The sequence below is a fragment of the Puma concolor genome, chromosome A3 (assembly GCF_028749965.1).
Source record: "Puma concolor isolate L17-30 chromosome A3, mPumCon1.1.hap2, whole genome shotgun sequence".
Lineage (NCBI taxonomy): Eukaryota > Metazoa > Chordata > Mammalia > Carnivora > Felidae > Puma > Puma concolor.
This window is the reverse complement of record NC_141669.1, coordinates 86,830,379-86,858,268: the sequence shown is the minus strand read 5'-3', so window position 1 is coordinate 86,858,268 and position 27,890 is coordinate 86,830,379. Positions and strand designations below refer to the sequence as shown.

Genomic DNA, 27,890 nt, shown 5'->3' with positions numbered 1-27,890 from the left:
ACCCAAACTTCAGCCTTTTTTCTATTACCCTTCATTTCCTGCGTGATCATATTAAACAGGCCCAGCTCTAGCTCAGGGCCTGGGGGCCCAGAAAAGTCTCACACACATGTGGAATGATTAGTCCAAGCCGTGTTCTGTAGCCTTAAATAATTTTCGACCAAATTTTCTTGTTGGTTCCATATCTTGGGTTTAGCGTGGGCAGAAATGTTAACAAACGGAAGACCGCCCTGCTCAGTGGCCTGGTCTGCCCCGGTGGTGGTGAGGATTCCTGGCAGGGTGATGGTAACAGAGAGCTGTCTCTCAGATGACGCTTCAATTTAGGGAAAATCCAGGGACTGAAATCCACCCGAATGAATTCAGAGATTTCCATTTTTAACAAAATGCTTTTATTTCTATTTTTTAATGAAATGCGTTGTTAGGTACTTGCATGAAATATCAAAAAGCATTAATATTGTTTGTTTTAATTCACCCTTCCTGGTCGCAGAAAGGGGGTAGAAAAGATCTGCTGGAATAAAGCCCAGCAGAAGCCACGTGGTGCGAGGCAGTGAAGGGGGTGGGGTGGGGGGCACTTTCGGCGCCAGTTCGCATGCACGGGGTGTTAGTAGTCATGGTAGTTGCCGATGGGTCCGTGCCTGGAGTCGTAGGGGCTCATCGCAGAGTCCTCGTCATAGTGACGCTGGTAAGAATCATAGTAGTCGTCCCCATTCCGACCTCTGTTTAGCCAGTAGGTGACGTCATCTTCAAATTTCTGGAGAAAAAAAGCACAACAGAGAACGGATTGAAGGACACCCACTCCCCCTAGACCACATCTTCCCTCTGCCTTTTCTCCTTAGTGGCTTTTCTTCAATGATCAACAGCTCCAAATGACAATCACCCTTCATTATCGTACTCTGTACTCAGAGGTGAGTACAGCCAGCTAAAGAGTACCGATCCAAGCCCTTGAAAACCTCCGTCCTGTGAGTTCTAAATGTACCCAACACTTAAACATTTTTCTCTTTTCTAGTAGATAAAATGGACGTCTCCCAAAGACGGCAATAACTTGGCCTGACCCGCGGGCACTGTGCACATCTGATTGTACTCATCTTACAGACACTGCCTCCTCTCCCTGTCCTGTCCTGTGCCTGGCCCACTCGAGTGCACAGAGTAGACGCTTAGTAAATTAAATCAACCACCACCGGGGCATGTGATAGCCGTGCGCAGTAGCAACGGTGACCGTTTTATACCCGTGGTGTAGGTTAGAGCTTGCACGGCTGTCCTTCTTCGTTCCATGAACACTTCTTAACTGGGCGCAGCCTGTCAGCCCTATGTGCAGCACCGGAAGGCCACCCAAAGCAAGTTAGGACAGATTCCCTGCCTTCACGAAGCCTACAGTTACTGAGATACACATGAAAATAGGCAGCTGCAATTAGCAGGAAGAAGGGGAAGAAGAACTGAAGTGATTGAGAAGCGTAGAACAACTTTCAGGTTTATAACTGGGGTAGCTGGTCTTTGACACCGTTGCCTCTCTTAAAGGAAAGAGAGATTCTTTGTTGCTCACGAAGGTACAAGGTGAATGTAGATGCAAGCTCACAGATGTGGATGGTGACGACTCGGAGAGATATTTGGTGTGAGATTGAAAAGGCAGGGACAAGGGAAGGCTGACCTAGGGAGGTTGCAGGCTACCCAGAAGTTTGGGTCCAATTTTTCTCAAAGTGTGGCCGGTGCATCCCACCTCTAGGGATGCTATAAAGTGCAAGTTCTCAGGCACCCTTTTGCACCTCATGGATGGAATTTTCCGGTGGCTGGGTTGCAAGCATCTATTCCATAAGACTGCCAGTGAACATGCGTATCTGAGCGTTCCTGAGGCTGGAAGGCCCGGCCTCGGCCACAATGGTGTTCTCTGTGGCCACCCACTGGGGTGAGCGGTGGGTCAGCCTGTGCCACGCTGATGGGCACCACTCCGCCCCTCTGTTTGCTGAGCTCCGGGGGCTCTGGCATGAGAATGAGAACATTTGCTTTCCCTACAATACTACAGCTTTTCCCATAGTGTAATAATCTTGTTCCCCAGTTTTTCCCATTTTATAATCTTGTTTAAGGTTTTGGCTTAAAAGATGTTTTCAAGAAAGTAAAAAAAAAAATATTTTATGAATACAGGAATAACGCACACTCATATTTACAAATGGGTATGTGGGAGTGGGGCAGAGAAAAAGGGGATTACAACTCCATTGCCAAAGACAAGCATAGCTGACATTTTGACGTTATTGCCTTCCAGTCTTTTCTGTGGCTAGTTATAATCTTATGGATCCTCACCCTTATTCTGGTTCTGTCATCAGTCATTATTTTAGCCACTTCTCCAAGTTAAACTCTTTTTTTAAAATTTTTTTTAATATTTATTATTTTTGAGAGAGAGACAGAGGACGAGCAGGGGAGGGGCAGAGAGAGAGGGAGACACAGAATCCGAAGCAGGCTCCAGGCTCCCAGCTGTCAGCACAGAGCCCGACGTGGGGCTTGAACTCACGAACTGTGAGATCATGACCTGAGCCGAAGTCAGACGCTCAACCAACTGAGCCACCAAGGCGCCCCTCTCCACGTTAAACGCTTAGTAGACTTTTTCATGGACTGCAGCAAAGAAATGCAAGTTACTACAACTGGCATGCCATTTTCATGTTCAAATAAGTACTTTTTTTTTTTTTTTAATTTTCAGTGAGAATTCCAGGTGTTCCTGAGGATGCGGGTAGACTGGTGCTCTCCCACGTGACTCACGGGAATGTGCACTTTGACAGTGCTTACAGACCCTTACCTAATTCTGCCTTCAGCCCCAGTAACTCCACTGGAAAATGGAATACCAAGGAAGGAACAAACCAAACACAAGGACGCAAGTAACAGTACCTGTCTTTTGGGTTGTTGCAACTGGAAGTAAGTTCATTCATATTAAGTGCTTAGACCCCTGCCTGGCACAGAGTCTGGATGTATGTGTTCAGCCTTTTGCACACGGAGAACATATATTATATATATATATATATATATATATATATATATATATATATATACATGAATGGAAAAGACATTGTAATACAATTACATGACTGCCTTTTAAGAAACCTTTAAAAATAAGGCTTCTAAAGAGTTTCATTTTTTTCATCAATTTGTGGTGCTTTGTATACAGACACCCTCTGTGCACAGTACGAATCTTGGGTCCATTTGGAAAAGCCCTTCCAGCTCCCCCGGCTTGGAGGTGTCACCCTTCATCTTTCCGGGCACGCTTTCCGGCTGGGGGGCAGGGCGAGTGTTCTCGATGTCGCCGCAGAGCCTCCAGTCCAGCGCTCCTGCTGGCCACTCTGCACACTTGCTTCTGTGGAATCCGTGACCTTAACTCCCTTGCCACCTCACCTGTACCTGTTTCCTGCTGGGAGTCTCTGATTGTCAACATTCTTTTCCTTGGATTTCGTGAATACATCCACTCACCTACCTACCTCCTGGACGCAGGAACAGAGCCATCTTTTCCTGCAAATGCATTGCCAAATTTCCCTGAAAGCACATGCAAAGACCACCTCTCTTTAACAGCCACTTTTCAGGGGCCCCTGGGTGGTTAATTGTCTGAGTCTTGATTTAGGCTTAGGTCGTGATCTCACGGTCATGGGATTGAGCCCCCAGCTGGGCTGAGCATGGAACCTGCTAGGGATTCTTTCTCTCTCTCCTTCTCTGTGCCCCTCCCCTCCTCATGCTTTCTTCCTCAAAATAAATATACATTTTTTTAAAACTCACTTTTGGGGTGCCTGAGTGGTTCAGTCGGTTAAGTGTCCACCTTTGGCTCAGATCATGATCTCATAGTTTGTGAGTTTGAGCCCCCTGTCTGGCTCTGCATGGACAGCTCAGAGCCCGGGGCCTCTTTCAGATTGTTTCCTTCTCTCTCTGCTCCTCCCCCCCTTGTGCTCTCTCTCTCTTTCTCTCTCTCAAATATAAATAAACATTAAAAAATAAAAAATACAATAAAAAGTTACTTTTCATCTCTTTCCATTATCCTCATGGGTCTTTGCATCAATCTTGTTGTCTCTGACATTTTTTGGAGGTAAAGCTGCAAATGTTTTGGGGAGGTTATAAATTATCTTAAAAACACCCAGGCACTCAAAAACACTTAAGTGCCTCAGTCGGTTAAGCATCCGATTTCGGTTTGGATCACGATCTCATGGCTTATGGGTTTGAGCCCTGTGCTGACAGCTCAGAGCCTGGAGCCTGCTTCAGATTCTGTGTCTTCCTCTCTCTCTGCCCCTCCCCTGCTTGTGCTGGGTCTCTCAAAAGTAAATAAATGTTAAAAAAAAAAATTTAAAAAAAAAAAACACCCCCTGGGCAAAACTGTACAGATAAGTGAAATCGGATTCTGGATGAATTTAGGTCCCAGCCATTTTGGGCAGTGGCTTCTCTGGAACCCCGCTTCCCAACCATGTTGGGAGAGACTCCCTTTTGGGCGTAGTGTGATGGAAAATTCTAGCTGATGTCCCTACATCTCAATGGTAATGTTATCCAATGCCTGGGTAGCACTTGACAGATAATGAGGTCTCCTACTTTTTGGAGTGAACTATGAAGACTACTTTTCTGTGCCATTTGCCCAAGCCAAGCATCTGTCCCCATGGTGCTGCTCTGCAGGGAGCCAGTCCTCCAGGGGCCGGGAATACCCACCGCTTCATCGAAACCCATATAGAGGAACTGCTGGTACCACTGCTGAACCTCTGGCCGAGTCCGGTCCCACAGCTGCCGTTTCTGGCGCTTCAGGCTGTTTAAGAATTCTTTGGCCTTGTTCTCGTCCACCGCCACTTTCGTCTTAGGTGAAGCAGCTGCTGAAATATCAATACCCCACCCCCCCAAAGTACAAAGATTGATTTCTCTTCTTAGCGTGGGTGAATCGCTAACGAACATCCCACACCCCAAGCCCACCCCGCATTAGATGGTATTGACTTTCAACTGCATTCTTACATCACACGTGATGAAATACAGCTGCCCGTCATCTGTCTCCACACCCCTTGGTAGTAAGCTCTCCATTTGGGTGCAGTCACATAAAGGCGCACAGGGGAGAGAAGAAATGCAGCCCATTCCCTGCAGCCACTCACCGGGCCTAGACCCCAGGCCACTTGCAGGGGCTGGTGGCCCACCCCTTAGGCATTTAGGAAACAAGTAGATGTCTAGGGCCATAAAGGTGTATGTTCCTTGCACGTGCAAACAAGAGAGCGCTGTGCCTGATTAGGTGACCAGGAAGGAAAAAGAACTAGAACAATGAGCTCGGAGTGGCCCAGCCTGGCACCATGGCATGCTCTCACCCCGGAGAGCTGGAGCACACAGGGCCACCTGGGGTCACCATCTGCGGGCCTCACAGATCATCGATGGTTCAACCGAGTCTCGAAAGGTACTGGCCCTTGCTTTAGCATGTGGCTTCTCCCAACATCTTCCCATTGTGGTCTCAATGGTTCAGAAGGCTCCCCTTCTGCAGGACGTGCTCAGGGAACACAGTTCTGCCACTGGGTCTTCCCCTGCTGTCTGTCCCCTCATCTACAAAACTGGGCTGACGGTCCCCATCTTGGTGGTGTTACGAAGGCTGCACAGGATAATGGGAGTGAAGTGTTCTATGTGTTCTTTGGTCACATGGATAAGTATCAGTGGATTTGTTTCCTCACTTCCTGCTCATCCCCGTTTCCTTCAGGGCCTGTTGCACCCTTTTGTACACAGCAGGTGCTCAATATGTGTTTCTAGGTTTGACTTGAATAAAAGCTGCGGATGTACATCAGGACTCGTGATTATCTTAGTGGTCTGCTTGCTCCCACCTCTGACAGGGTGGCCTTTCAAGAGCTTCTGTCACCCCAGGTGTCCTGGAGGAGCGGGCTACCCAGCACAGAGATAGGGGATGGGCCAGGGCCTCACGAGCAGCTAGAAATGCTGGGGAAGATGCTGGGAGCCCCTTCAGAAGCCCCCTGCCCCTGAAGGGAACCCCCAGGGCTCAGCATCCAGGGGATCTCTGGGGGGCTGACTGGGAAGCATATGAATAGCACCAGGGAGCCCCACATTGTCAGGGAGCAGGCTTCAGCCTGCCGGACTCTCCCGTTAACTGGGGCAGAGTTGGGGCGGGGAAGGAATATAAGGGATTAAAGGTTCGCATCAGAAATGTCACACTTCTAAATTTCTAAGAGATGTACAAATTCTTCATTTTACAGGCAAAGATGACAGTTCCAAGGGAAGATGGCCTTCGTAAGACCACATGATTGGTCCAACTGATCTACCTGATTATGGTGGGCCTGGAACTCCTATTGTATGGCTCCCAACCTGTTGTGGTTCGACAACATTTTGGGGCCATCTATCACATTCCTTGGAGGAGTATTTTTCACAACAGGTGTTAGTGACAAACAGTTTTTCTGTTCAACCCTGCCCCCGGGGGCTGATTGCATATAGAATACTACAATAGTACCATTCTGTGTCTATTCCACCAATGGAGGTTTTATGTGCTCTAAAGGATATGCTCTAAATTTAGATTCGTGCTCTACAGGGTATCATGGTTCTAAAATAAATAGCATTCAATTAACACAGTAGCACTGTTTCTTTTATCTTTGAGTCCACACCGACAGCTTTCAGAAAAATAATTTTCAAACATTTACTGGCAATAATATTTATTCAATGAAATACCACACACACACACACACACACACACACAGTAAGACCTTCAGATCTGCCAACCTTTTAAGGAGTAAACACTTCTGATTTTCCAAATACAAGACCCCAGTGAGCACACTCAACATTGCCTTTCACTGTGCCCCATTAAGAAGGCAGCCATTATCCATGGGGGGGTATACTTACCTTCCTGCTTTTGAAGCATCAGCTTGAGTTTATTCCCACTTACGCCACCTAATGGAATGAAAACAGAAATCATGTCAGCGTTGCACTGTACCCTTTACATTCTCAAGTGCAAAAATCTGAGTTGGAATAAAGCACCGCGTGCCCCTATCTTGTCTTGGCAACTTGGAGGTATCACAGTATTTGATGTTTGCTGCCTTCCCTGTCATGAAGGAAAAACAATTCAGGCTACTCACAGCTCAAACTGGTGACAATGACCATGGCTGACCCAGGGCATAAGGATTTGAGATATTCCCTAGGAGAAGTGACATCGTTCTTTCAAGCTCCTTGCGTCTTATTATGAGGGCCGGTTGTCTGTCATATGTACCTTTCTGCAGACTTTCCCTTTTCATGGTATGGTAAATGAAATAATGCCTCCCACCCTCCAATTCATATCCACCCAGAACTACTGAATGTTTACTTATTTGGAAATAGGGCATTTTGCAGATGTAATCAAGGATCTCAGTTAACTGTGAAAGAGGTGATATCATGTCGGATGGATGGAACCTAAAGTCCAATGGCTGGAATCTTTGGAGGAGGGGGAGGGGGTACAAAGAAGGCAGCCGTGTGAGGACAAAGGCGGGCAAGCACCATGAAGTTTCACTGTCATAAGCCGAGGAAGGCACTTCAGCTCTTTAAACATCCAGTCCAGGGGCACCTGCGTGGCTCAGTCAGTTAAGTGTCTGACATTGGCTCAGGTCATGATCTCACGGTTCATGGGTTCGAGCCCCGAGCCAGGCTCTGTACTGACAGCTCAGAGCCTGGAGCCAGCTTCAGATTCTGTATCTCCCTCTGAGCCTCATCCGCTCACACTCTATGTCTCTCTCTCTCTCTCAAAGATAAACATTAAACAAAAAAATTTTTTTAATCCAGCCCAGTTTTGTAAGGTTGCCCGGACCCTCTTCCAATTAGGCATTATCTATACCATTTTCTGACATGTTTATTCAGTTCTAAAAGTATTTCTAACCAGCCTAAACATTTTAACAGAAAGTCACATGACTGGTCTGGTAGGACACCCTCCTCTGCTTGGTGAGCAGGTGTGAGGACCCATAGACATCTCTGATCTTTAAGTGCTACATGTAGGTACGAGGCTTGTCCCTGGAAGGGATATCCAAAGCCCCTGGAAGAAAAACCCAGCCTCAGAAGTAGTGAACAGAACATAGCATGTTCAGGTGTAAGGAGCTGATCTGGCCCCAGGATGAAGGTGGTGATGTCCACCTTTCTAGGCAGGCCCTTAACCGCCCCATCCGTGGACAGGCCCCAAGGCCCGTGTTTGCATCTGCGAAGGTACAGTTTTCTGGGAATAGAAGTGATGTCTTTTACCAGACTCTCCAAAGTGTCTGGGACCCAAATAAGACTAAGAACCCCTGCTTAAAGTATTTACTATGTAATCGGGGGGAAGAAAACACATCCGTGACCAACTGGCTGCCCACAGCTGAGCTTTTCCTGCAGACGCGTTTTATGAGTGCACGCAGGGTTTGCAAACTTTGAATTGGAACATCTCTGGGCCCAAGTCACTCAGCCCACCCGATGGCCATAAAGAGCCATTTCACCTGCCAGCTAGCCCTCTGTAGGCATCTGAATTTAAGCACTACCCAAGTGCCCTTAGAATAGGTATGCCAGCCAGGGAGCGTGGTTGGCAAGAATCTCTAGGAACCAGGGAATTTTTTTTTTTCACATCATACATTTATCACCAACAATCCTCTCAACTCCAAAATTGGGCACAGGGATTAAAAATAAAAATTAATTGCACTGCTAGGAGCACCTGCCTGGTTCCGTCAGTTAAGCGACTGACTCTTGATTTTGGCTCAGGTCATGATCTCACGTTTCGTGGGTTTGAGCCCCATATCACTCTCTGCGCTAACAGCAGGGAGGCTGCTTGGTATTTTCTCTCTGCCCCTCCCTGTGTGCTCCCTCTATCTCTCTCAAAATAAATAAAGAAATTAAAAAATTCGTTGCACTACTTAATAAAGACTTACTGGTAACTTCCACTAAAAACATACAAACTTTGTGAAAATTTTCCCAAACCTTCAAATGATTTGGCTACAGATGTTTACAATGTGTGCATTTAATAACTTTTTTTTAACGTTTCTTTATCATTTTTGAGAGACAGAGCATGAGCCGGGGAGGGGCAGAGAGAGAGGAAGACACAGAATCCGAAGCAGGCTCCGGGCTCTGAGCTATCAGCACAGAGCCCAACACGGGGTTTGAACTCACGGACTGAGAGATCATGACCTGAGCTGAAGTCGGACGCTTAACCAACTGAGCCACCCAGGCACCCCTATAATGTGTACATTTAATATGGTATGTTAACTGATATAGTGGAATATGATTTGAGAAAAGGAGTCAGCAAATGATTTCCAGAAACACCTGTGGGACACAGATTAAGGCATAAAGTTTCCAATACCTAGGCAGCCCCCCAGAGATGGGATAAGTCGCCCCCAAGAGGTTCCCCATCAAGAGTAAATAAGCAGAGATGAGCACTTGACGGTGCTCCTATAGAGGGGATTATTTAATTAGATTGGAATGGGGCTACTTTTAAAGGCTGTACCTTAAGAATCATCCAACCTTAACAGTCAATAAAGAAATCTATGAACACATTTGCCAAAGCACACAGGTCTGTTTCTTGGCACCATTATTAGCATTCATTAATATCTTAACATTCGTCCATCTCTAACAACAGCGTGGCACACACAGAATTAAGTATCGCCCCTCCATCCGTTTGCCTTCTGTAAAAGCACTTGACAGAAAATGAGTGAAATGTGGCCTGATGTTGAAATAGACATTGGATGTTGGCATCTGCCCTGCTGCTGCGATTTCTAGCAGCAAATGTGTGTCACTACTGTTCCAGAAATGAGAGCCTCACCAGACCTCAGCTCTACAACAGAAAGGCATGGAAAAATCCTAAATTATGAATTATTAATAGTTGCTACTGTGCCAATTACTATACCCTGAACTGCAAATATTAATACATATAATTGGACACCACATTAAATTGTTTGAAGAAAAAAATAAAGAATAACCGAATAGCTGTGAATTTTTTCCAATAGTATGGAATTTTTTTTTTACTCCTACATCATCAGTCACTGTATCTAGATGGTGATAATAGGCACTCCTGAATTTATTCAGCCTGACATTAGATCTCCCAGCAGATGCAGAATTGCAGGATGTCCCTTTGAAGGTGCTAACTATTAATAAATTGCTCAAGAAGGAGCAATGATCATTTTCTCCATTTAACGTTTTCGGGTGTCATAAGGAGCCACCTTGGGGACTTGACGTATGTGAGGATTTTCATTTTATGTCATGAAAACTTTCACATTCCAGCTCAATGATGATAATATTTTAACTGACACTTTTCACTACGTTCTTGGTATGAATGAAATAAAATACAGGTCTGAAGAGGGAAGGTTTATAGCAGGTGCTCACTTGCTTTATTCAGATGTGCTTCTGAAAATGGAAGGCACAGAGGAGGCGGGGCGGATCAGTCATGTAATGAGAAATTATTGATGAGCCTCCCCTGTGGTTGTAACTTAGAAGCAGTTCTCCTGACTTGAACAGGTCCCCTGCTGTTCTGGCGACCAGGGGCTCTGTATGACCTCAGGGCTCCTGCAGCAGGCTTCCTCCCCCCCCCCCCCCCCCCCACCCCGCCCCAAACCAAGAGTTTGGTTTTCTACACCTATTCTGAAAAAGCAAAGCACAGAAGCTGAGCCATCAAAGGTGTCTTCCATTGTCATTGCCAGGGCCCGGCCACTCTGTGGTGGGAAGAGCACCCATCTCAGGGTCTTGGGCCAGCACTTCATGCCTTCCAGCCCCAGTACCCTGAGCAGATCTGGGATCACAATATGCCTCGCAGACATGTGAGTGTCAAAAGGGCTCACGCATGCGCGAGGTCCCTAGTGACACATAAAGGATCCTCAAGTGGAAGGTAGTATTGTCAGGACAAAACCCTAAGGTGGGGTCTGTGGATTCCCAAGGTTCAGATGCCTGCACATCCACCAAACTGCTTCATCTTGGGGGGTATGTATGAACATGCTCCTTTTATAGGCAAGGAACCTGGAATTTTCAACTGATTCCCTGAGGGCTCCCTGAAGCACAGAAGGTTAAGCATTTCTCCTTTAAGAGCATTTTCCCTGTCTGGGTTGTGAGGCCTGCCTGCAGTTTTGCAGACCTGGAACTTCACTGGGTTGCCAAGCGTGCCCCCCTCCCTCCCCCACCCTCCTTAGGGAATTGCCTGGAAAGGCATCTCCATAATGATGCATTCTGGCTCCCCTCAGTCCCAGAAGGCCCCACTGCCTAAAGCTCCCAGTACCCCTCTGCCCCTTAAGTTAGGGTCAAATCACTTCTTGCCCCTCCATGGGACCTTGGCCCTCACTCTTTCCCAAGGTGACCACCCTTGTCCGAAACCTGCCCTTGGCCCTGGTACGCTATCCGCCTGCCGAAGCGCGCCACTCCCACTTCTGCCAGAGCAAAACCCTATTACCCATTGGCACTTGCTGGGACTCACGGTCCCTCGGTCCTCACCCCATCACCCATCTCCCTCCCTGGCGCCCTGGCGCTGCCGACATACCTGGGCCCAGGCACAGCAGCAGGAGTAGCGCCAGCGCGGTCATGGCCAGGACAGTGAGCCGCGCGGAGGAGGCGGCCATGGCTGCAGCGGGAGGGCCAGAGAGAGATGCGCACCGGAGAGCCGTCGCACGAGAGGACTGGGCGCACAAGGACAGGGGCGCAGGCTGGCGGGCGCTCCCTACATTCCAGCCGGGGCGGGACCTGTCGGGCGGGCGCCGTGCCAACGGGCCAGGGGCCAAGCGGCCGCTCGGAGAGCCACCGAGCCCCCCTCCCCGGCCACCGCTCCACAGAGGCGCCTCCCAGGCCAGTGGGAGACGCGATGCTGAGGCCACCGAGAATCGCCCGGGCCAGGGGAAAAGATGGGGGAGACGGCTGGCTCTTCCCCTTTTCACTCCGCGCGAACACTTCCCTTCCTCCCCTTCTCTCTCCCTCCAGGGCGCAGGGCCCGGCTCCTGCCTGGGCTTATAAAGTGGCCTTTGGAATTTCCTTAATTCCCCGACGCTGCGCTTAAAGATGCCTTTGGCGGTGCTATGTTTTGTGATATTTTGAAAGATTCCACAGTCTGGGTTCAGAACTGCAGTTCAGGAAAACTTTGCCCCCCAAACTACTCTGATAGAAAAGCCTTTCAGAAACCGGGAACCTGGTGAACGTGGTAGGTGTTCTCAGGACAAATGGGTCCCTTTATGCGTCCTGTAATCTGCGCGCTTGAAAGACTTAAAGGGAGGCCCGGAAGCGACCCCCACAAGTGCCACCCCAGTACCAGGCCTGTGCAAACACAGAGGACACATACTAGGCAATACTGAGTGGGGAAGGAAAACGAAAACAAAGTTGTCGCAACTGATTTCGAGCAGGTCACCTACATTCACAAAATGGCCATGATGTGAAATTACCTTCAGGGGCCCTTCCCACCTAAGATCTGCTCTGAACTCCTCCGTGGACTACCTCTCTACCTGCTTCCTCACTTTTTATACCTTTCCCTGGTCAGTGCCTACTATCTCGCCATAGAATTCGCTCTCCATGTAACGCAGTTGGATTTCCGCAGCAGGCAGTGAGAAAGAAGTACGTTAATTTTGAGCTAGAGAAGGCAGATAGTGGCCGGCAGAGGAAAGAAAAAGCATGAAGTGTGTCAGAGAATCACAAAACCTTGTGCTGTCCCGGCTTCCCAAGGTGCCAGAGCGAGCCTGAAAGGCGGGCAGGGAAATGCTCACAGCCCTTAGGGGAAAAGGAGGATGAAAAAAGCAACAACAAAGGTGATGTAGTTACTTTTGCACAGGGACGAGAAATTTACTATCAGGAAGAAAACCAAAGGAAATAAAAAGCCAGTGTTCTGTTTGGCTTAGAACATACGTTAAAGATGTTCATTGTAATCTTTCCTTTCTTGTGGAAATCATCCCCCCCCCCACTCAGTGCCCCTGTATTCCAAATCTCCAAGGGAATTTGCTTCTAATATAACATTTAAATTCTCTCCTCTTAACTAGGGTCTGATCAAAACTGAGCTACCGCAGCCAGTAGGGACAGCAGTCACATCTCTGGACAGTTTCCTTCTTCTGTCTTTTGGATACAGACCTACATTTCATTCCCTCACCCATCCCTTCCCATTTTCAGCTGAAAATGCAGAGCAGTGGTTTTATTTTTTTCTTAATTCCGAGATCCTAAGGGGGAAAAAAAGTCTGCTTTAATCAGCTCTTACAGTGGTAGCATTTAAGACACAGCGAATATTGAATCTTAATTTTTTATGAGCCTATATTTAAAAAAAAAAACCACCCAACCTTGATTACTGTTTTAATATAGAATTGGTAGGGCAAATCAAGGATCCTACAGAAAAAAGTATTTTAAAGTAATTGCCATAGGTGAGAAGAAGATTCCTTCTTCTGATTCCTTTCCCCGGGGAAGGGATGGAGGTGAGCTCACTCAGGTGCCACCTCCAGGCTGCTCCAGCCAACGTTCTGGGGGACCAGGAAACAGCAGCATCTTTCACGGGGAGGGCTGTGGTAAGAAGACATTGCCAGGAGAGTAGGCTGAAGCTCGGTGTATCCCTTCTAACCACACAGATAAACACGATCGTGTTTACTTGAGAAACAAAAATGGTTTCCAAAAGATTTTATAGTTCCCGGGTAAGTGGGATATTACACACCCCAAATTATGACCGATTTCTCCAGCTCTGCCAATCATAGAGACAGCCTCTTTAGGCAAAATGGAAATACAACAATATAGAAAAGTGCGGAGATCAAATATACGACATCATGATCAATAAACATTATCAACCCTCCGGGGCCCTTCCCTATCAATCCCCACCACATAAGTAATGTGCCATGATACTTTGGTTTGAAGCAATCCTCTTTGTTTTGTTTTGTTTTGTTTTAGTTAATTTATTTATTTTGAGAGAGAGAGAGAGTGGGAAAGGGGCAGAGAGAGAGAGAGAGAGAGAGAGAATCCCAAGCAGGCTCCATACTGTCAGCCCAGAGCCCAGTGAGGAGCTCGAACTCATGAGCTATGAGATCATGACCTGAGCCGAAATCAAGATCCAGACACATATCTGACTGAGCCACCCAGGTTCCTGGAGGCAATCTTCTTTGAAAAAATATTTCATTGGTATTTCATTTTCATTTTGAAAGGAAAGAAAGAAAGAAAGAAAGAAAGAAAGAAAGAAAGAAGAAAGAAAGAAAGAAAGAAAGAAAGAAAGAAAGAAAGAAAGAAAGAAAAAGAAGAAAGAAAGAAAGAAAAGAGGGAGGGAGGAAAGGAAGGAAGGAAGGAAGGAAGCTCAAAATAAAGACTTATGGTTACCAACAGGAAGATGCTAATTAGTAAAAGAGGTATTAAAAGCTTCAGATTCGTGACTGTGCCAGTTTAATTCAGTTCATTTCTGTTCTCTTGTCTCAAAATGCTCACTGGGCATCCTTTGCCTCGACCACACTCCAGAGGGAAATGTCTTTGGCTCCGATATTCTTGTCCAACTCCACTCTGGTGGTAAGGTCTTATCAGCACTGAGAAAACAGCACACAGCTCTCTCAGCTACTGACCCCACAGAGTCCTTTGTTCATGTTCATTCATGCCTGGTCCAGGGTGCCTTGGATCCTGCCAGGTGAGACTTTTTTGTCTCTCCCATATAAACACAGAGTAGTTCAGCTGTAGAGGGGGGTCTGGGAAGGAAAGTCAACTTCGATTGGGCCCCAGTGGCCGTTGGGGCAGCTTCTTCAGTAAGAGATTCCGAGGTGTGATGGGAGTGTCCATTAAAGAGCCCTTTTCACAAATAGTGTTTGGACTATTTGTCCAAGGACTCTGTCTTTCTAGGGGGCTGCTGGACTCAGGTGCTCAGCTGGAGACAGTATGTCGGTTGTTGATATCAAGTTCCTTTCCATCTGGTTATTCAGAAGTATGTATGAAATAGCAGCTACGTATGAGGCACTATGAAAAGTCTTTTTTTTTTTCCTGTTCACTTAACTTGGTCATCTCAAGCGCATGGCTCCTCTTTCTCCCTCTGCTACAGCTGGTGCCATTCTTTATTCTGCTGTTTCTCAAGCTAGGTCTAAAACCCCCAAGGTGCCTGTTAATGCACGTTTCTGGGTCAGACTCCTGAGAATTCTAATCTAGTCAGTCTTGGGTGGGATCCAGTTTATTTATTTTGAAAGAGAGAGGGAGAGAGTAAAGGGACAGAGAAAGAGGGAGAGCGAGAATCCCAAGAAGGCTCCATGCCATCAGCACGGAGCCCCCTGTGGGATTCCATCCCATGAATTGTGAGGTCATGACCTGAGCTGAAATCAAGAGTAGGACGCTTAACCAACTGAGCCACCCAGGTGCCCAGAATCTGCATTTTCTCTTTCTTTCTTTTTCTTTCTTTCTTTCTTTCTTTCTTTCTTTCTTTCTTTCTTTCTTTCTTTCTCTCTTTCTTTCTTTCTTTCTTTCTTTCTTTCTTTCTTTCTTTCTTTCTTTCTTTCGAAGTGGCTCTTAGGGAATGCTGATGTGTGCAGTGCTCACATGCATTCAGAGACACTCAGCTCACTGGGATCTCTGCCAAACCTCACCTGCTTCCCTCAGTCCTTGTCTGGCCTCACTGCCCCACTGTACACATTCCCCGCCCCCCCCCCCCACCATGTACCATAGCATCCCCAGGGGCTTAATTTCTGCCATTTGGTACAGCAGCTAAGAATGCAGGCTTTGGGTTCTGCACAGGTTCCTCCTGTGTTGTGTACTAGCCTTGTACCTAAGTCATGTGTCCTCTCTGGTTCTGCAGAATTCAAGAAATATTATCTATATGTTGACAGCAGGAAGTCACATGTACAGAGCCCAGTGTGTAGTAAGCACCTCAAAAATGTAAGCAATGGTTATCTTTACCAGAACTTCCCTTTGACCTCTCCACTCAAGGTGTCTGTGTGTTCTGTCCTCACCCTGCAGCCGAGGCCAGGAGTTCCAGGAACCCTAATTACCGATGGGTCCTGATCCACCCCGCATCTCATATCACACATTACCGGACTGACCTTCTCTTTTATTTTTATTTTTATTTTTATTTTTATTTTTATTTTTATTTTTTTAAGACAGAGACGGAGAGAGAGAATCCCAAGCAGGCTCTGCACTGTCAGCGTGGAGCCTGATGCAGGGCTCAGTCTCATTAACCGCGAGATCATGACGTGAGCCGAAATCAAGAGTTGGGTGCTTAACTGACCCAGCCACTCAGGTGCCCTCAGACTGACCTCCTCAAACACAACCCTGCTGTGTCCTCCACCTCCAAATGCCACAGTGATCATCTTCCTCCCTCTCTTTCTCCTAGTTCACAAGAAATAAGCGTCTGGAAGAGCATGCTAAATGACATCACTTGGTGGGGGTGCCAGAAGCCTAAGGCACACTAGGGAATTCTACAGGACGAAACAGCATGGGAAAGAGGGCAGCATGTGACATGTAACTGCCATTTGTTGCAAGAGGCCTTAGAGACAAATCAACCGAATGCTGTGTGGGATCCAGCGTGACTCTGAGTCAAACAAACCGAGAATAAGAACACAATACGAGAAATTTGATAGGAGAAATTTGATTACAGAATGGGTTTCTTATTAAGGTCATTCCTTTTTTTTAAGTACGAAATGGTTTTATAGTTACTTAAAAACATTTTTTTAATGTTTATTTTTGAGAGAGAAAGAGAGGCGGTCAGGGGAGGGGCAGAGGAAGAGGCTGACACAGAATCTGGAGCAGGCTCCAGGCTCTGAGCTCTCAGCACAGAGCCAAATGCAGGGCTTGAACTCGCGAACTGCAAGATCATGACGTGAGCCAAAGTCAGATGCTCAACTGACTAAGCCACCCAGCTGCCCCTGTAGTTACTTTTTAAAGCCCTTAACTGTTGGAACTGCCCACTGGAATATTTATGGGTAAAATGATATATGGGATTTGCCTAAAAATATTTCAGGAAAAAAAGTCTGGCAATACCGGGGCGTTTGAGTGGCTCAGTTGGTCAAGCATCCAACTTTGGCTCAGGTCATGATCTCGTAGTTTGTGGGTTTGAGCCCCACGTCAGCTCTGTGCTGACAGCTCAGAGCCCAGAGCCTGCCTAAGATTCTGTGTCTCCTTTCTCTGTTCCTCCCCTGCTCACTCTCTCTCTCTCTCTACCTCAAAAATAAATAAAGATTCAAAAAAATTTTTTAAATGTCTGGCAATATTGATAATTCTTTTCCTCTTCAGAAACCACTTATACATTGCTTGAGCCCCAGTGGTGATGTCTACAGAGGATCATTATACTATTTTCTGTGTATATTTATAAATTCCCATAATCAAAAGTTGAAAAAACATAGAATCTTAGTGGCATCCCATTGACTATAGAATATATAGTTCTCTCGACTGCTCACACATGACCTTAAGACTCTCTATTTAGCCTTTAAATATGTATAATAGTTATTTTGTTCCTTATACTTCCTGTAAGTTTTCAATTTCCCCAAAACTCAAATTTTTGAATACACCTTTGTGGGTTTGCCTACAATATATCCATTCTCTGGGATGCCATCGGGCCCTCGTCTCTGCTAATCAAAACCCTACTCTTCTGCTCACCTGTCACTGTAAGGGCTCAGCTGGGCGGTTCTTCTGCTGCATGCCATATGGATGGAGCTCACTTGACTGTGCTCCACTGGTAGAAGGTGTGCACTGGAGAGTCCCAGAGAGCTATGCTCACATGTCTGGTGCCTTAGTGGGATTATCTGGAAAGGTTAACTCAGCTGAGATTGTCACCTGAAGTGCTTACATGTGGCTTCCTGGTCTCTCCAGCATGAGGATCTCAGGATGGTTCCTAAATGGGGACTCATGGCTCCCAGAGAGAGTATTCCAAGACCAATTGTTCCAAATGGCAAGAAGACGGGGCAGCCAGTATCTTAAGGTCTTGGCTTAGAAAGTGACATGAATCTATGCCACCACATTCTATGGATCGAAACAGTCACAGAACTCACCCATTTTCAGGGGGAGGGACAAAGATGCCATTTCTCAATGGGAGAATGTCGACCTTCTAACCCACCATAGCCACCCAGCATTCAAGGTCAACCTGAGATGCTACATCCTCCAAGAGGGCTCTCCTCCTTCTTCCTTTTGGGTCAGGAGTAGATTTTCCTTCAAATTTCTATAACCCCGGTGTCCCCCTTAATGTTTCCCCATTTCACCCTGGATTTATTTGTGTACTTTATTCTTCTTCTCTCCATTGGATTTGAAGATTTTGAGCTCCTCAGTCTGTTTGTTCTCATTTTTTATTATTGCCCCTAAAATGGAACACTCAGTAAATATTTGATGAATGAATAAATGGTGCCTTCTAAAAGCAAATTGGAAGTTACACAGGTTGTATATAAACAAGATCATCTCATACGTTTCTGTTTTTTAAGTTTGACATCAGAAAAACTTACATTACACGTAACAAAAGCTCACGGCAGCTGCACGGTTCTAGTAATAAGGAAGGGCCGTTGCATAGAGACACCTCTGTCAAGTGCCAGTCGTAGAGACTGTCTACACCTGGGTACTGGCAACCACGGGGTTAACTTTCAGGCTCAGTGGTGGGTCTTCAAAACTCCTTTCCTGTTTATTAAGCATATTTCCATGTTGGAATTTTAATACCTTTTGCCATTTCAAATAACTGAAGCCAAAGGCAGGGAAAGTGGGAAAGTTTCCTTTTGATCTAAAAAAATATTGAGAAGCACAAAGTCCTTATTATGCACAGTTCTGGCTCACTGAAAGCTCTGTAAGCAGGGCTCCTGAATCCATAAGCAGGGCTCCCGAAGAGGTGCCTGGGACTCCACAGGCAGAATGGTCCTTAGTGCAGGTGAGTTTGTAAATCCCCAGCTAGGGGCCCCGGGGACAGCCAGAGCCTTGAGAAAACGGCATTTGTATCCCTAAGTGACCTCTGTGCCATAGGTGATGTTATTAAAGCAGATTAATGTGTGGAATGAGGCCGGTTTCCAACCTCCTCATGCTTCGAATATGCAGCACTTTAACCAAAAACTTCAAAAAGCCAAGGAGACCACAAAGCCCCAGGCCAGGCTGGCATAGTGGAAGGGTAGCATAGCTACCTGCACACATTTCCCAAATTCCTTCTACCTGTGAGGTCAAACACTGGACACAAAGTATGGGTTTTATAGGAGGTGTTTGCAGTTCCAGAGGTGACGGATGGCAGCCCTGGGCACCAGGACCAAGCCCAGAGGCCCGCTGCCTGAACCGGGCCCTATGGCGCCAGTCGGCGCTCTCGTCAGCCCGTAACCAGCAAGGTCATGCCGCCATCAGGCACAGATGGGGCAGAGCCCAAAGGAACCATCAGGCACCATCAGCGCCTGAGTGATCTCTGACTTTGTAAATGACTCAAAGCAGCGCCTTCAGCTTTTGACAAGCACCTTGAATCCCAAAGTGGTGGCACAGGGATCATGTCGTGGTGTTGCTCCTGCAAATCTTGGAGCATCGCTGATAGAACCCTACTCAGCTCTCTTTGGGGCGAGTGATTAGAGCTCCAACGGGTAAGTACACGCAACACCCACACGATCCAGTCCACAGAACTCCTTGATTATTTTTGCTCTTGTTAATTTCCTTTTCTTTTTAGTGGTGTTGCGTTTTGTTATCTCTTTATGTTGTTAATTACTGAGTGCAGAATTTTAAGCTAGCCTTGTAAATGCAGAGCCAGAGAGAAAATGTAGTTCAAATTAGCCCCCATGTCAGCATCAGAGAGATTTGTAGCTTCTGTGAAGGCACTGTATCTCCAAGATCTCTGTGAAATAAAAATATTTATGATATGGTATTAAGAGTAAAAAAGACTCCATTCATTGAGGGGAGAAAGCCTCACTGCCAACTTCCCCTTCCGAGCACATCATCCATCCCCAGTGGCATCAGCACCTATGGGTACAACGGGCTGACCAGCTAATGCAAATCCTCTAGTTTAAATTTTTTCCTTTTAACATTTATTTATTTTTGAGAGAGAAAGAGACAGAGCATGAGCAGGGGTAGGGGCAGAGAGAGAGAGAGAGGGAGACAGAGAATCCGAAGCAGGCTGCAGACTCCGAGCTGTCAGCACGGAGCCTGATGCGGGGCTCGAACTCGGGAACCGTGAGATCATGACCTGAGCTAAAGTTGGACGCTTAACTGACTGAGCCACCCAGGCGCCCCTCAAAGCCTCTAGTTTAAATGCCACTTGATGACTTCCAGGTTGGTCCTTTGCAGCAGATGCAGGGTGGCAGGAACAGAACCTCCCTTTTACAGATAAGGACGCCGAGCGAGGGCCATTGGTCGTTCTCACCAGCGTCACAAGTTTCCTGACTCAGTCCACACTCTTCCATTTCTCTGATCCGTTTGCATCCTGGGATGGCCCAGAGTGCTGGGTGCTGTGTGCTGGAGAGTGTGAGGCCCAGTCTGTCCTCGGGGGGGGGGGGGGGGGGGGGGGGGGGGGAGGGGGGGTGGTCTAGTCAGGGAAACAGCACGTAAACACTAATGTGACAGGAACAGCAGACCGACTTGCATTTTGCTAGCCGTTTGAAAGCTCTCAGAACCCAAACAATCAACACGTGTCTTACTAGAAACAAGAGTGATAAAGGCTTATAAGAGTGATTGAAAGTCTATAAAGCACCGTCACGTGGAGTTCATTCTTTCTTTCTCTCCCCCCCGCCTTTTTTTTTTTGTTCAGGAGTTCATTATTTCAAACCCTTCGTTCCGAGGTGAGGTCCTTCCTCTCTGCCAAACATGCCTCTTCATCTTAAGAGTCTGCTCAAGAAGCTTGTCTCACCCAAGATATTTACACAGGAAATTTCCTTTTCCCTTTGATGTTTGTATCGTCTTAGCATACATATGAGTTTGAAAGAGTTCAGGTATTTGCTTTGTGAGCCTTAGTATTTGCTCTCTTTTTCCCCCCCTATGTATGTGTTTTGGAGGGGGGGGGTATATTTTTAAGTCCTTTTCATATTGCATTTGTCAGACCCTCCAGGCTTTGAATATGTACTCCTGACTCACTGTTTACTGCCTAGTGAGTGAACCTCATCCTTGGAGAGCCACCTGGTGGGGCAGGAAGGGGTGGAGTAGCTGGAGTGGCTCCAGGTCTAGGAGTGAAGGGGTTTGTCATGGAGGTGATTCCCAGCGGCCCTTTCCATTAGTCCTGTCTCTCCTTTGAGGGCCCTGGCAGCAGAGGCGACAACAGTCACAGGGCACAGCCACACGATGGCCACTGCAACTAGGTGGGGGAGCGCTGTTATCCTTCTCTCTGCCCTGATAGGCCCTGGGCACCAATCACCAGAAACACAGCCCTGGGGCCCAAGCAGTAGAGAATTTATCAGAGCCCCACTCTCTATTGTTCAACCTGCCGAGTTACTTAAATAGAACTTTCCTACTTTTTTCCCAACTGTCCCCAGCCCTGAAAACCAAGTCTAAGAACATCCACATTCCCTAATGACTTTCTTGAGGTATCGCTGAAGTACAATAAACTAAGTGCACATAGTTAAAGTGTATAATTCAAAGAGTTTTGACAAATGGACACGGTTGCGTAACCACCAGCTAACCATGACAGAATATTCCAGCACCCAAAAAGCGTTCCCTCGTGCCCATTTGCAGTCATTCCCTTCTCCCACTCTCTGGCCTCTGGCAACCACTGACCTACTTTCTATCACTGCGGATTTGCCTTTTCTAGAATTCACATAAAGGGAACCATACGGTGCTCACTCTGTGTCTGGCTCCTCTCACTTAGCATGCTATTTTTTAATTCATCCATGTTGCATGCATCGGTGGTGTTCCTTTTTATTGATGCCTTTCATGAGGATTCCACTGTGTGGATATGACACAATTTATATATTTATTGCTTCACCAGTAGATAAATATTTGTGCTGTTCCCATTTTGGGGGGGCCATTAGAATAAAGCTGCCATGAACATTCACGTACACTTCTTTGTGTGGAAACGTTTTCATTTCTCTTGGGTAAATCCCTGGCAGCCAATGGCTGCTGGGCCATATGGGAGTGTGTGTTTAGCTCCATTTTTTAACCTCCATAGTGATACTGGGTGTGTGAGGCCATCTGTTCATTCATCAAACGGAAATAGGGAATAGCAAAGTGTGTTGGCGATGGGAACACAAAAAGCCAGTGGCTCCCTGTCTTTAAGGGGCTTACAGTTTAGAGTGAGGCCATTTCTCAGAAAAGCACATCAACTCCTGGAAGGAAAGTGAGTGGGCTTAATGGGCTCTCGCAGGCCATGTCGTGAAGCCCGCTCAGGGCAGCAGGGTGCCCGGCTCTCCTCTCTGTGAATATGTCACATAGTAGGGACTCACCACTCCATAGAGAAGCCATTTCCATTTTAGCAACTGAAATCATTAGAAAGTTCTTCCCTCATTGGGGTGCTGTCCATTCTTTCTTCTGTAGCAGGGCTTTCTGGGGGGGGAAGCCTCTCCCCCACACCCAACCCATGAGCCCAGCAGACTCTTCTCAGCTCTGTCATTGACATCAGACACTCTCTTCCTCTGCATCAGTTGCCTTGCTGACCAGCACGAGGCCATGTTTATGCTGCTGGTCAGGATGACTCCCTTTTTTCCATTCTCTGCGGCATTCTCAGCTGACATCCTGGTATTTTCCTCTGAGGATTACTGGGCACTGCCTCCAGGAGGTCACTGCTTTCACTCCAGGGTTGTTGTCAGACTGAACCAAAAGCCCTATTCACAGAGTCCCTGCGTCTCCCGGGGAGGACCCGTCCCCACCCTCTATGAACGTTCCATTCCCAACCACTAACTTCCCTTCTTTAGTTGACAACTATGGTTCGTAGAACCAAACCCTATTGCTTCAGTGCTGTCTAGTTGACCACAAGCCTTGGACAGAAAGATAAGCATAACATACTTTGTATTTCAAGGGCTCACCATCTTCCATGTCCCTTTTCACCAGAAGCTTCTCCACACGCCCCTGCTCCTGCCCTGAGTGGCCACAGCAGGTCACTTTCCCCTTCCCTCATTTTCTGCTCCTTTCCACAGTCTTCTCCTTCAATAGGATTAGTTCTAATATTAGCAATATTGACATAAGTTCATAAATGGAATACATGAGTTTTGGTCTTCTTGGTTTTTATTGCTTTAGAAGAAAAGGGATGCCATTGTTGCCAGCAGAACACTGTGGGCAGGTGAACTCATCTTCTGTGGGATTTCTGAGTGTGACAAGCTGGGGAAGGCCACAGCCCCTGCTCCCCTGGAGGAAGCTGCCTCTGCACATGCTGGCTTTGTGGTGGTGCCCTTGCCTTCCGTCGGGGCTACGCTACTGAGGAGGCCAGAAAGCCAGCTGTTCCTCCTTCCCAACACTGTCTTCATGAGCACACGTGCTCATCCCTCCCCGTCATGGTGGGTTTCACCGACCTCCTTGCCTTTCCCCAGCTGGCCGGGGGGACCCTGGGCCTCGTGCTGTGCAGCTCGTCTCTGAGGTGGTTTGTCCCTTCCTCTATGCATGTGCCATTCCTCCCCTTAAATTGGACCAGCCTTGGGACTGCTGTGACCCATAGCAGGGATCAGCCCTCAGGTGGAACCCAGCCTGCAGCTCTTTTCTGTAAATAAAGTTTTATTGGAACACAGCTGGGCTCTTTCATTCATGAGTTGTCTCTGGCTGCTTTCACACCACATTGGCAGAGTCGAGTCTTTCTGAGAGAGGCCATATGGCCCTCAAAACTGAAATACTCACTAGCTGGTCCATTACAGAAAAGGTTTGCCAATCCGTATCAGCAGGACCCAGTGCAAGTGACGGTGGGAGGCCTCCTAGCCCAGATCTTAAGGGAAGTGGCAGCTTCCCTTTCTTCTCTCTGGGAAGCCAGCCACCACTCAAGAGGCCTGGGGGCCCTACCAGAGGGAGCCCGTGAGGATGGAAGTGTTGTGGCTGTTTCTGCCCCTGCTGCGCACCCTGCCGAATGAAGCCCTGCGACTGAGTCCAAGGGAGACCAGCAACAGAGCCCTGGCCACGGCCATTGTGGGAAGTAATCGTGAGTTTCCATCGGTGCCATCACTGAGTCTGGGTGGTTTGTTAAGTGATCACGGGGAGCCCAAACAACCCCCTCTGCTAATCCGAGAGCCACCGCAGAACTCAGCAATGCCCCAGCTCCAGTCCCCTGAGTGATACCCGCAGGGCAGAGCCCTGGGAAGGACACACAGACAATGAGAAGGAAGGAGAGGCCACAGGGGGCTTGAGAAGACCTGTGCACGAAGGAAGCATAATTCAGCCAGGAGGATGGAAAAACAATGGGAGGGATCGTGCCTGCTTCATGCAGGAAGGATGGGTTATGTGGAGGGACACAGAGGGGGGCGGGAGTGGGGGCACATCAGGGAAGGCCTCACGTGGCACCTTCTGGCCAAATACAGAAGTCCATATCTCTGTGCTGATGGAAGTAGTTGTTAAATGTGTGAAACCGTACAACACATGTAACAGGCAGTTTTCAGGACATGGTCAGTTTCGGCATGAGAGCGACACATGACCTTGGTAGCAATCTTACTATAATTTAAAATTCTTTTTTGTGGGGGGCCTGGGTGGCTCAGTCGGGTTGAGTGTCGGACTTCAGCTCAGGTCATTATCTCACAGTTTGTGAGTTTGAGCCCTGCATCGGGCTCTGTGCTAACAGCTCAGAGCCTGGAGCCTGCTTCAGATTCAGTGTCTCCCTCTCTCTGCCCCTCCCCTGCTCACACTCTGTCTCTCTCTGTCTTCAAAATAAGTAAAAATTTAAAAAAATAAAATAAATAAAATTATCTTTTGTGATGATGTGTCGTTTAATGCAAAGCCATGAGAACTTCACACCAAAGGAACAGAGTGAAATACAAGAGTCACACAGCAAGTCAAGCCACAAATGCAGCCTGGCTTCCTGCTGACGCCCGAGGCACGGGGCTCCCAGACTCACATGCAAAGTCTTCAGCAATCAGCCCCACAAGGGATGCTCTCAGGCTGTTGCCTGTCTGAGTGCACTGGTTCCTCAGCAGGGCGAAGGCTGCCATTATCTGTAGGGGCAACATCGTTAAGTCTGTCTTCATCCCAGTGTGTAGCCACCTGTTTACATTTCTGCTATGGACGCTGGGTCCGCAGCAATTGCTTATGATTCCCTACTCTTGATATTGGTAGAACATTTGTTCCAAAAATTTATTTTAGGAAACATTTATAGAGCGTCCATGTGTCCAAGGCACCGCTCCAACATAAGTTAGAGAATCCAGCATGCTCCTTGCTCTCAATATACTGTCTAGTCTAATTATGCATTTTGCTATGTCTTTGCTTTGGAGGGTGGTGGGGAACCACATAACCAAGACTACAAAATACTGTTTCTCTTTCCATGCTTGGAGAAAGTCGTCGGTGGTTTGGAGCATTGCTCGCTGTTTTTTGTTGTTTTAAACCAAGTCAATGATGACCCTATCAGAATGATATTGAGTCTGTGATCAATTGGACTCAGAATTGGACTCAGAATTGGACTCAGAATTGGACTCAGGGCCCAGAGGAGGACAAATGCCCACCTTGCCACATGTACTAAAGGGTGGTCTTGTCTGCCCAGAACTCGCTCACTAGTCTTCAGCCTTCTATCCACTTCTACCCAAAACTCCCTGCCCCCATTTGAGATACACGTGTCCCTTTCTTAGGTGACCTGAGCTCTAGACCCCATGAGTGGACAGCTGATCCAAATACCTTTCCTGGGACACTAGGACCTGTGCTGTGGACAGCATCACTCAATGTGTTCGAATCCATGTCAGGGAAAGTCCTGGAACTGTTGGTAGCTGTGTTGGCTGTCACATAGAGGAAGAGGTGTGCAGGAAAGATAAAGTTGTGGAGGAAGGGTCCAGGAGAGATGGGCACCTGAGACCTTGTCAGGCAGACTCCAAGTCCAGTAAATCCCCATCCTTACTTTAGGACTTTGTCACTTGAGACCAAAAGTGCACCGATATCCAAAATTTTCACAGAGAGAGGCTACTCATGATTCAACACCTAATCTGAAACAGTATAAAAATAATAAAGGCCACCCCACAGGGCATACTCTGTAAGAGTTCACATTGTTGTGCTTGGGCCAAAACCACTTTGCATTTCCTGTCTTACACCCACAGAGGCTGGAATCTGAGAGGGTTCAGATGCTTTGAATAGCAGACAGCCAGCAATGCTGGAATCTGACAAGGAAAAATACGAGAATCCATTTCCATTAATAAGAAGCAACGAGGCTTTCATTGAATGGCTGGGTCCTTTGTATAATTTTAGCATTAACACACTCTGTACACATTTCTGCCAACTGCCATCCCGCCCCTCACATATATACAGACCCGTGTTGCTGAGCTCAAGATCAGACTTGAATGCAATTAGCAGTTCTGTCTCTAAGATCCCACGTAGACGAAGCTCATATTGATTATACAAGCATTTGGTCTCTTACATTTGTTGCTTTTTCTATGAAGCAAGTCATATTTCACGCAACATGAAAAAGGCCATAAGCACCCATATACTCTGTAAGAATAAAAAGAAAAAGAAAAATTCCCAAGGATAAATGCTTCTTTACAACCCCGAGCAGCTCGGTAAGTCACTCCTACCTCTGGCATTGAGAGAGACTTAAAATAAAAATCTTTAGCAAAATTTCAGAGAAAAACACATTGGCCAAGATCTGCTCTATCTAAAAAGAATCTGCTTCATTGCCATGGAAGTCTGCTGTCTAAATCAACTGAATGTTTAGTTGGCCCAAGATTAATTGTCAAATATTTTGATGCAAAGGACTCTGATTAAATACCAGTGACTGTAGATTTGACTGAAACCAGTCATTTATACAAAGCTTAGATGCAAATATTTTTTTTTTCCTGGATCAGCTTGTGCATTTTCATCAAAATCCCCAATGATGGCAAAAATGTGAACAGCCCACTAAAGTATGAATGACTTTGGTCATTCATCCTCTGTTGCTGCAGATCCAATTATTACTGCCAGTGAGACAAAGCCTTTCAGTTTCCCCAAAAGTGTTAGACATTCAAAGAGTTGGGGGATGATTTAAACATCAATTATGACAGTTATCTGGGTTATGTTACAGAGAAGCCCCTCCCCCCATCTTCCTGCCTATAGAAATGGGGAATTTAAAGCTTGTTAACTGGTATAATCAACTCCATTCAAGCAAGAATGGTGCCATCTCCAGGTTGGTACGATGGTCACTTCCAGGACTAGACTTTGAGCTTTCAAATGTAATATTAGTGTTACTACTCTCACTCACTGAAGTCGCTTGTGTTTTGGTAAACTGTGTGGCCTTGATTATTCTCTGAATTTGGTAACCGAATGAAAGAGGCATGGATGAAGAAGGGAACAGAGAAATTCCAATGAAGAGCAGACCCCCAAATGACTCCTTTACTCACGCCTGCTCACACCCATGCCTCCTGAAATGCTGACCGAGAGTCCTTTCCTGGGTTTTCTTGGACACTGACCCTCCTTGTCGTAAGTAACTAGATATGCAGGAGGGCCACATGTCATTACTCTTTAAGATCAGTCTGGTTTTCTCCAGGGAGATCATGTCTTAGAATAACGGGCATAGAGAATAGATCAGTGTTTCTGGCGAGGAGATGGGAAAGGTTGGACAGAAAGGGCATGCCCAGGCCCAGGTAGAAGTTGTGCAGGGAGGGCAGAAGCCCTAGTTGAAGTGGGACACTGATTCTGCTTTCCAGAGGGTCGAGAAGCAAGAATGTCATGGGAGAAAGAAAGCTTGAACACGTAGTTAGGAGGGCCCACACTCTTCTCTTTTCTCTGGTGAGATGGTACTGGGACAAATGGACGCACATGATAAAGATCCGTGAGTAAATAAATACAGCCAGCCCAAACCTTATCGGCTTTAAACTAGAGAAAGCACAATGAGACAAGGTAGTATCAGGAGCCACAAGACAAAGCCAAAAAAAAGCCAACCAACCAAAAAAGCAAAACAACCGAAGCAGAAACTCAAAGGGAGGAAAAATGTAAGACAGAAATATAATCAGTAAATAAGCACTGGGTGGTGAGATGCAGGCCATCAAAGCCTCAGTTACGGAGTGAACCAAAACAGCATGGCCCGCACTTTA

At 47.0% G+C, this 27,890-nt stretch overlaps 1 protein-coding gene across 1 annotated transcript; it reads right to left on the bottom strand.

Annotated features, from left to right (window-relative positions):
* Nucleotides 1–369: 369 nt before the first annotated feature.
* On the bottom strand, nt 370–11,782 carry ECRG4 (ECRG4 augurin precursor). The gene is made up of 4 exons (XM_025932435.2): nt 11,420–11,782; nt 6,817–6,864; nt 4,657–4,814; nt 370–748 (listed from the first exon to the last, which is right to left on the bottom strand). The coding sequence occupies exons 1-4, from the start codon at nt 11,496–11,498 to the stop codon at nt 599–601; spliced, it is 435 nt and encodes a 144-aa protein (XP_025788220.1). The 5' UTR covers nt 11,499–11,782; the 3' UTR covers nt 370–598.
* Between the last annotated feature and the right edge of the window lie 16,108 nt (nt 11,783–27,890).

What these genes read in the sequence shown, in the direction of transcription:
- ECRG4 (XM_025932435.2), bottom strand. Translation starts at nt 11,498, where the DNA reads ATGGCCGCCTCCTCCGCGCGGCTCACTGTCCTGGCCATGACCGCGCTG. An exon ending in GATGCTTCAAAAGCAGGAAG is followed by an intron (nt 4,815 to 6,816) that starts GTAAGTATACCC and finishes TTGATATTTCAG; the next exon opens with CAGCTGCTTCACCTAAGACG. An exon ending in ATATGGGTTTCGATGAAGCG is followed by an intron (nt 749 to 4,656) that starts GTGGGTATTCCC and finishes TTTTTTCTCCAG; the next exon opens with AAATTTGAAGATGACGTCAC.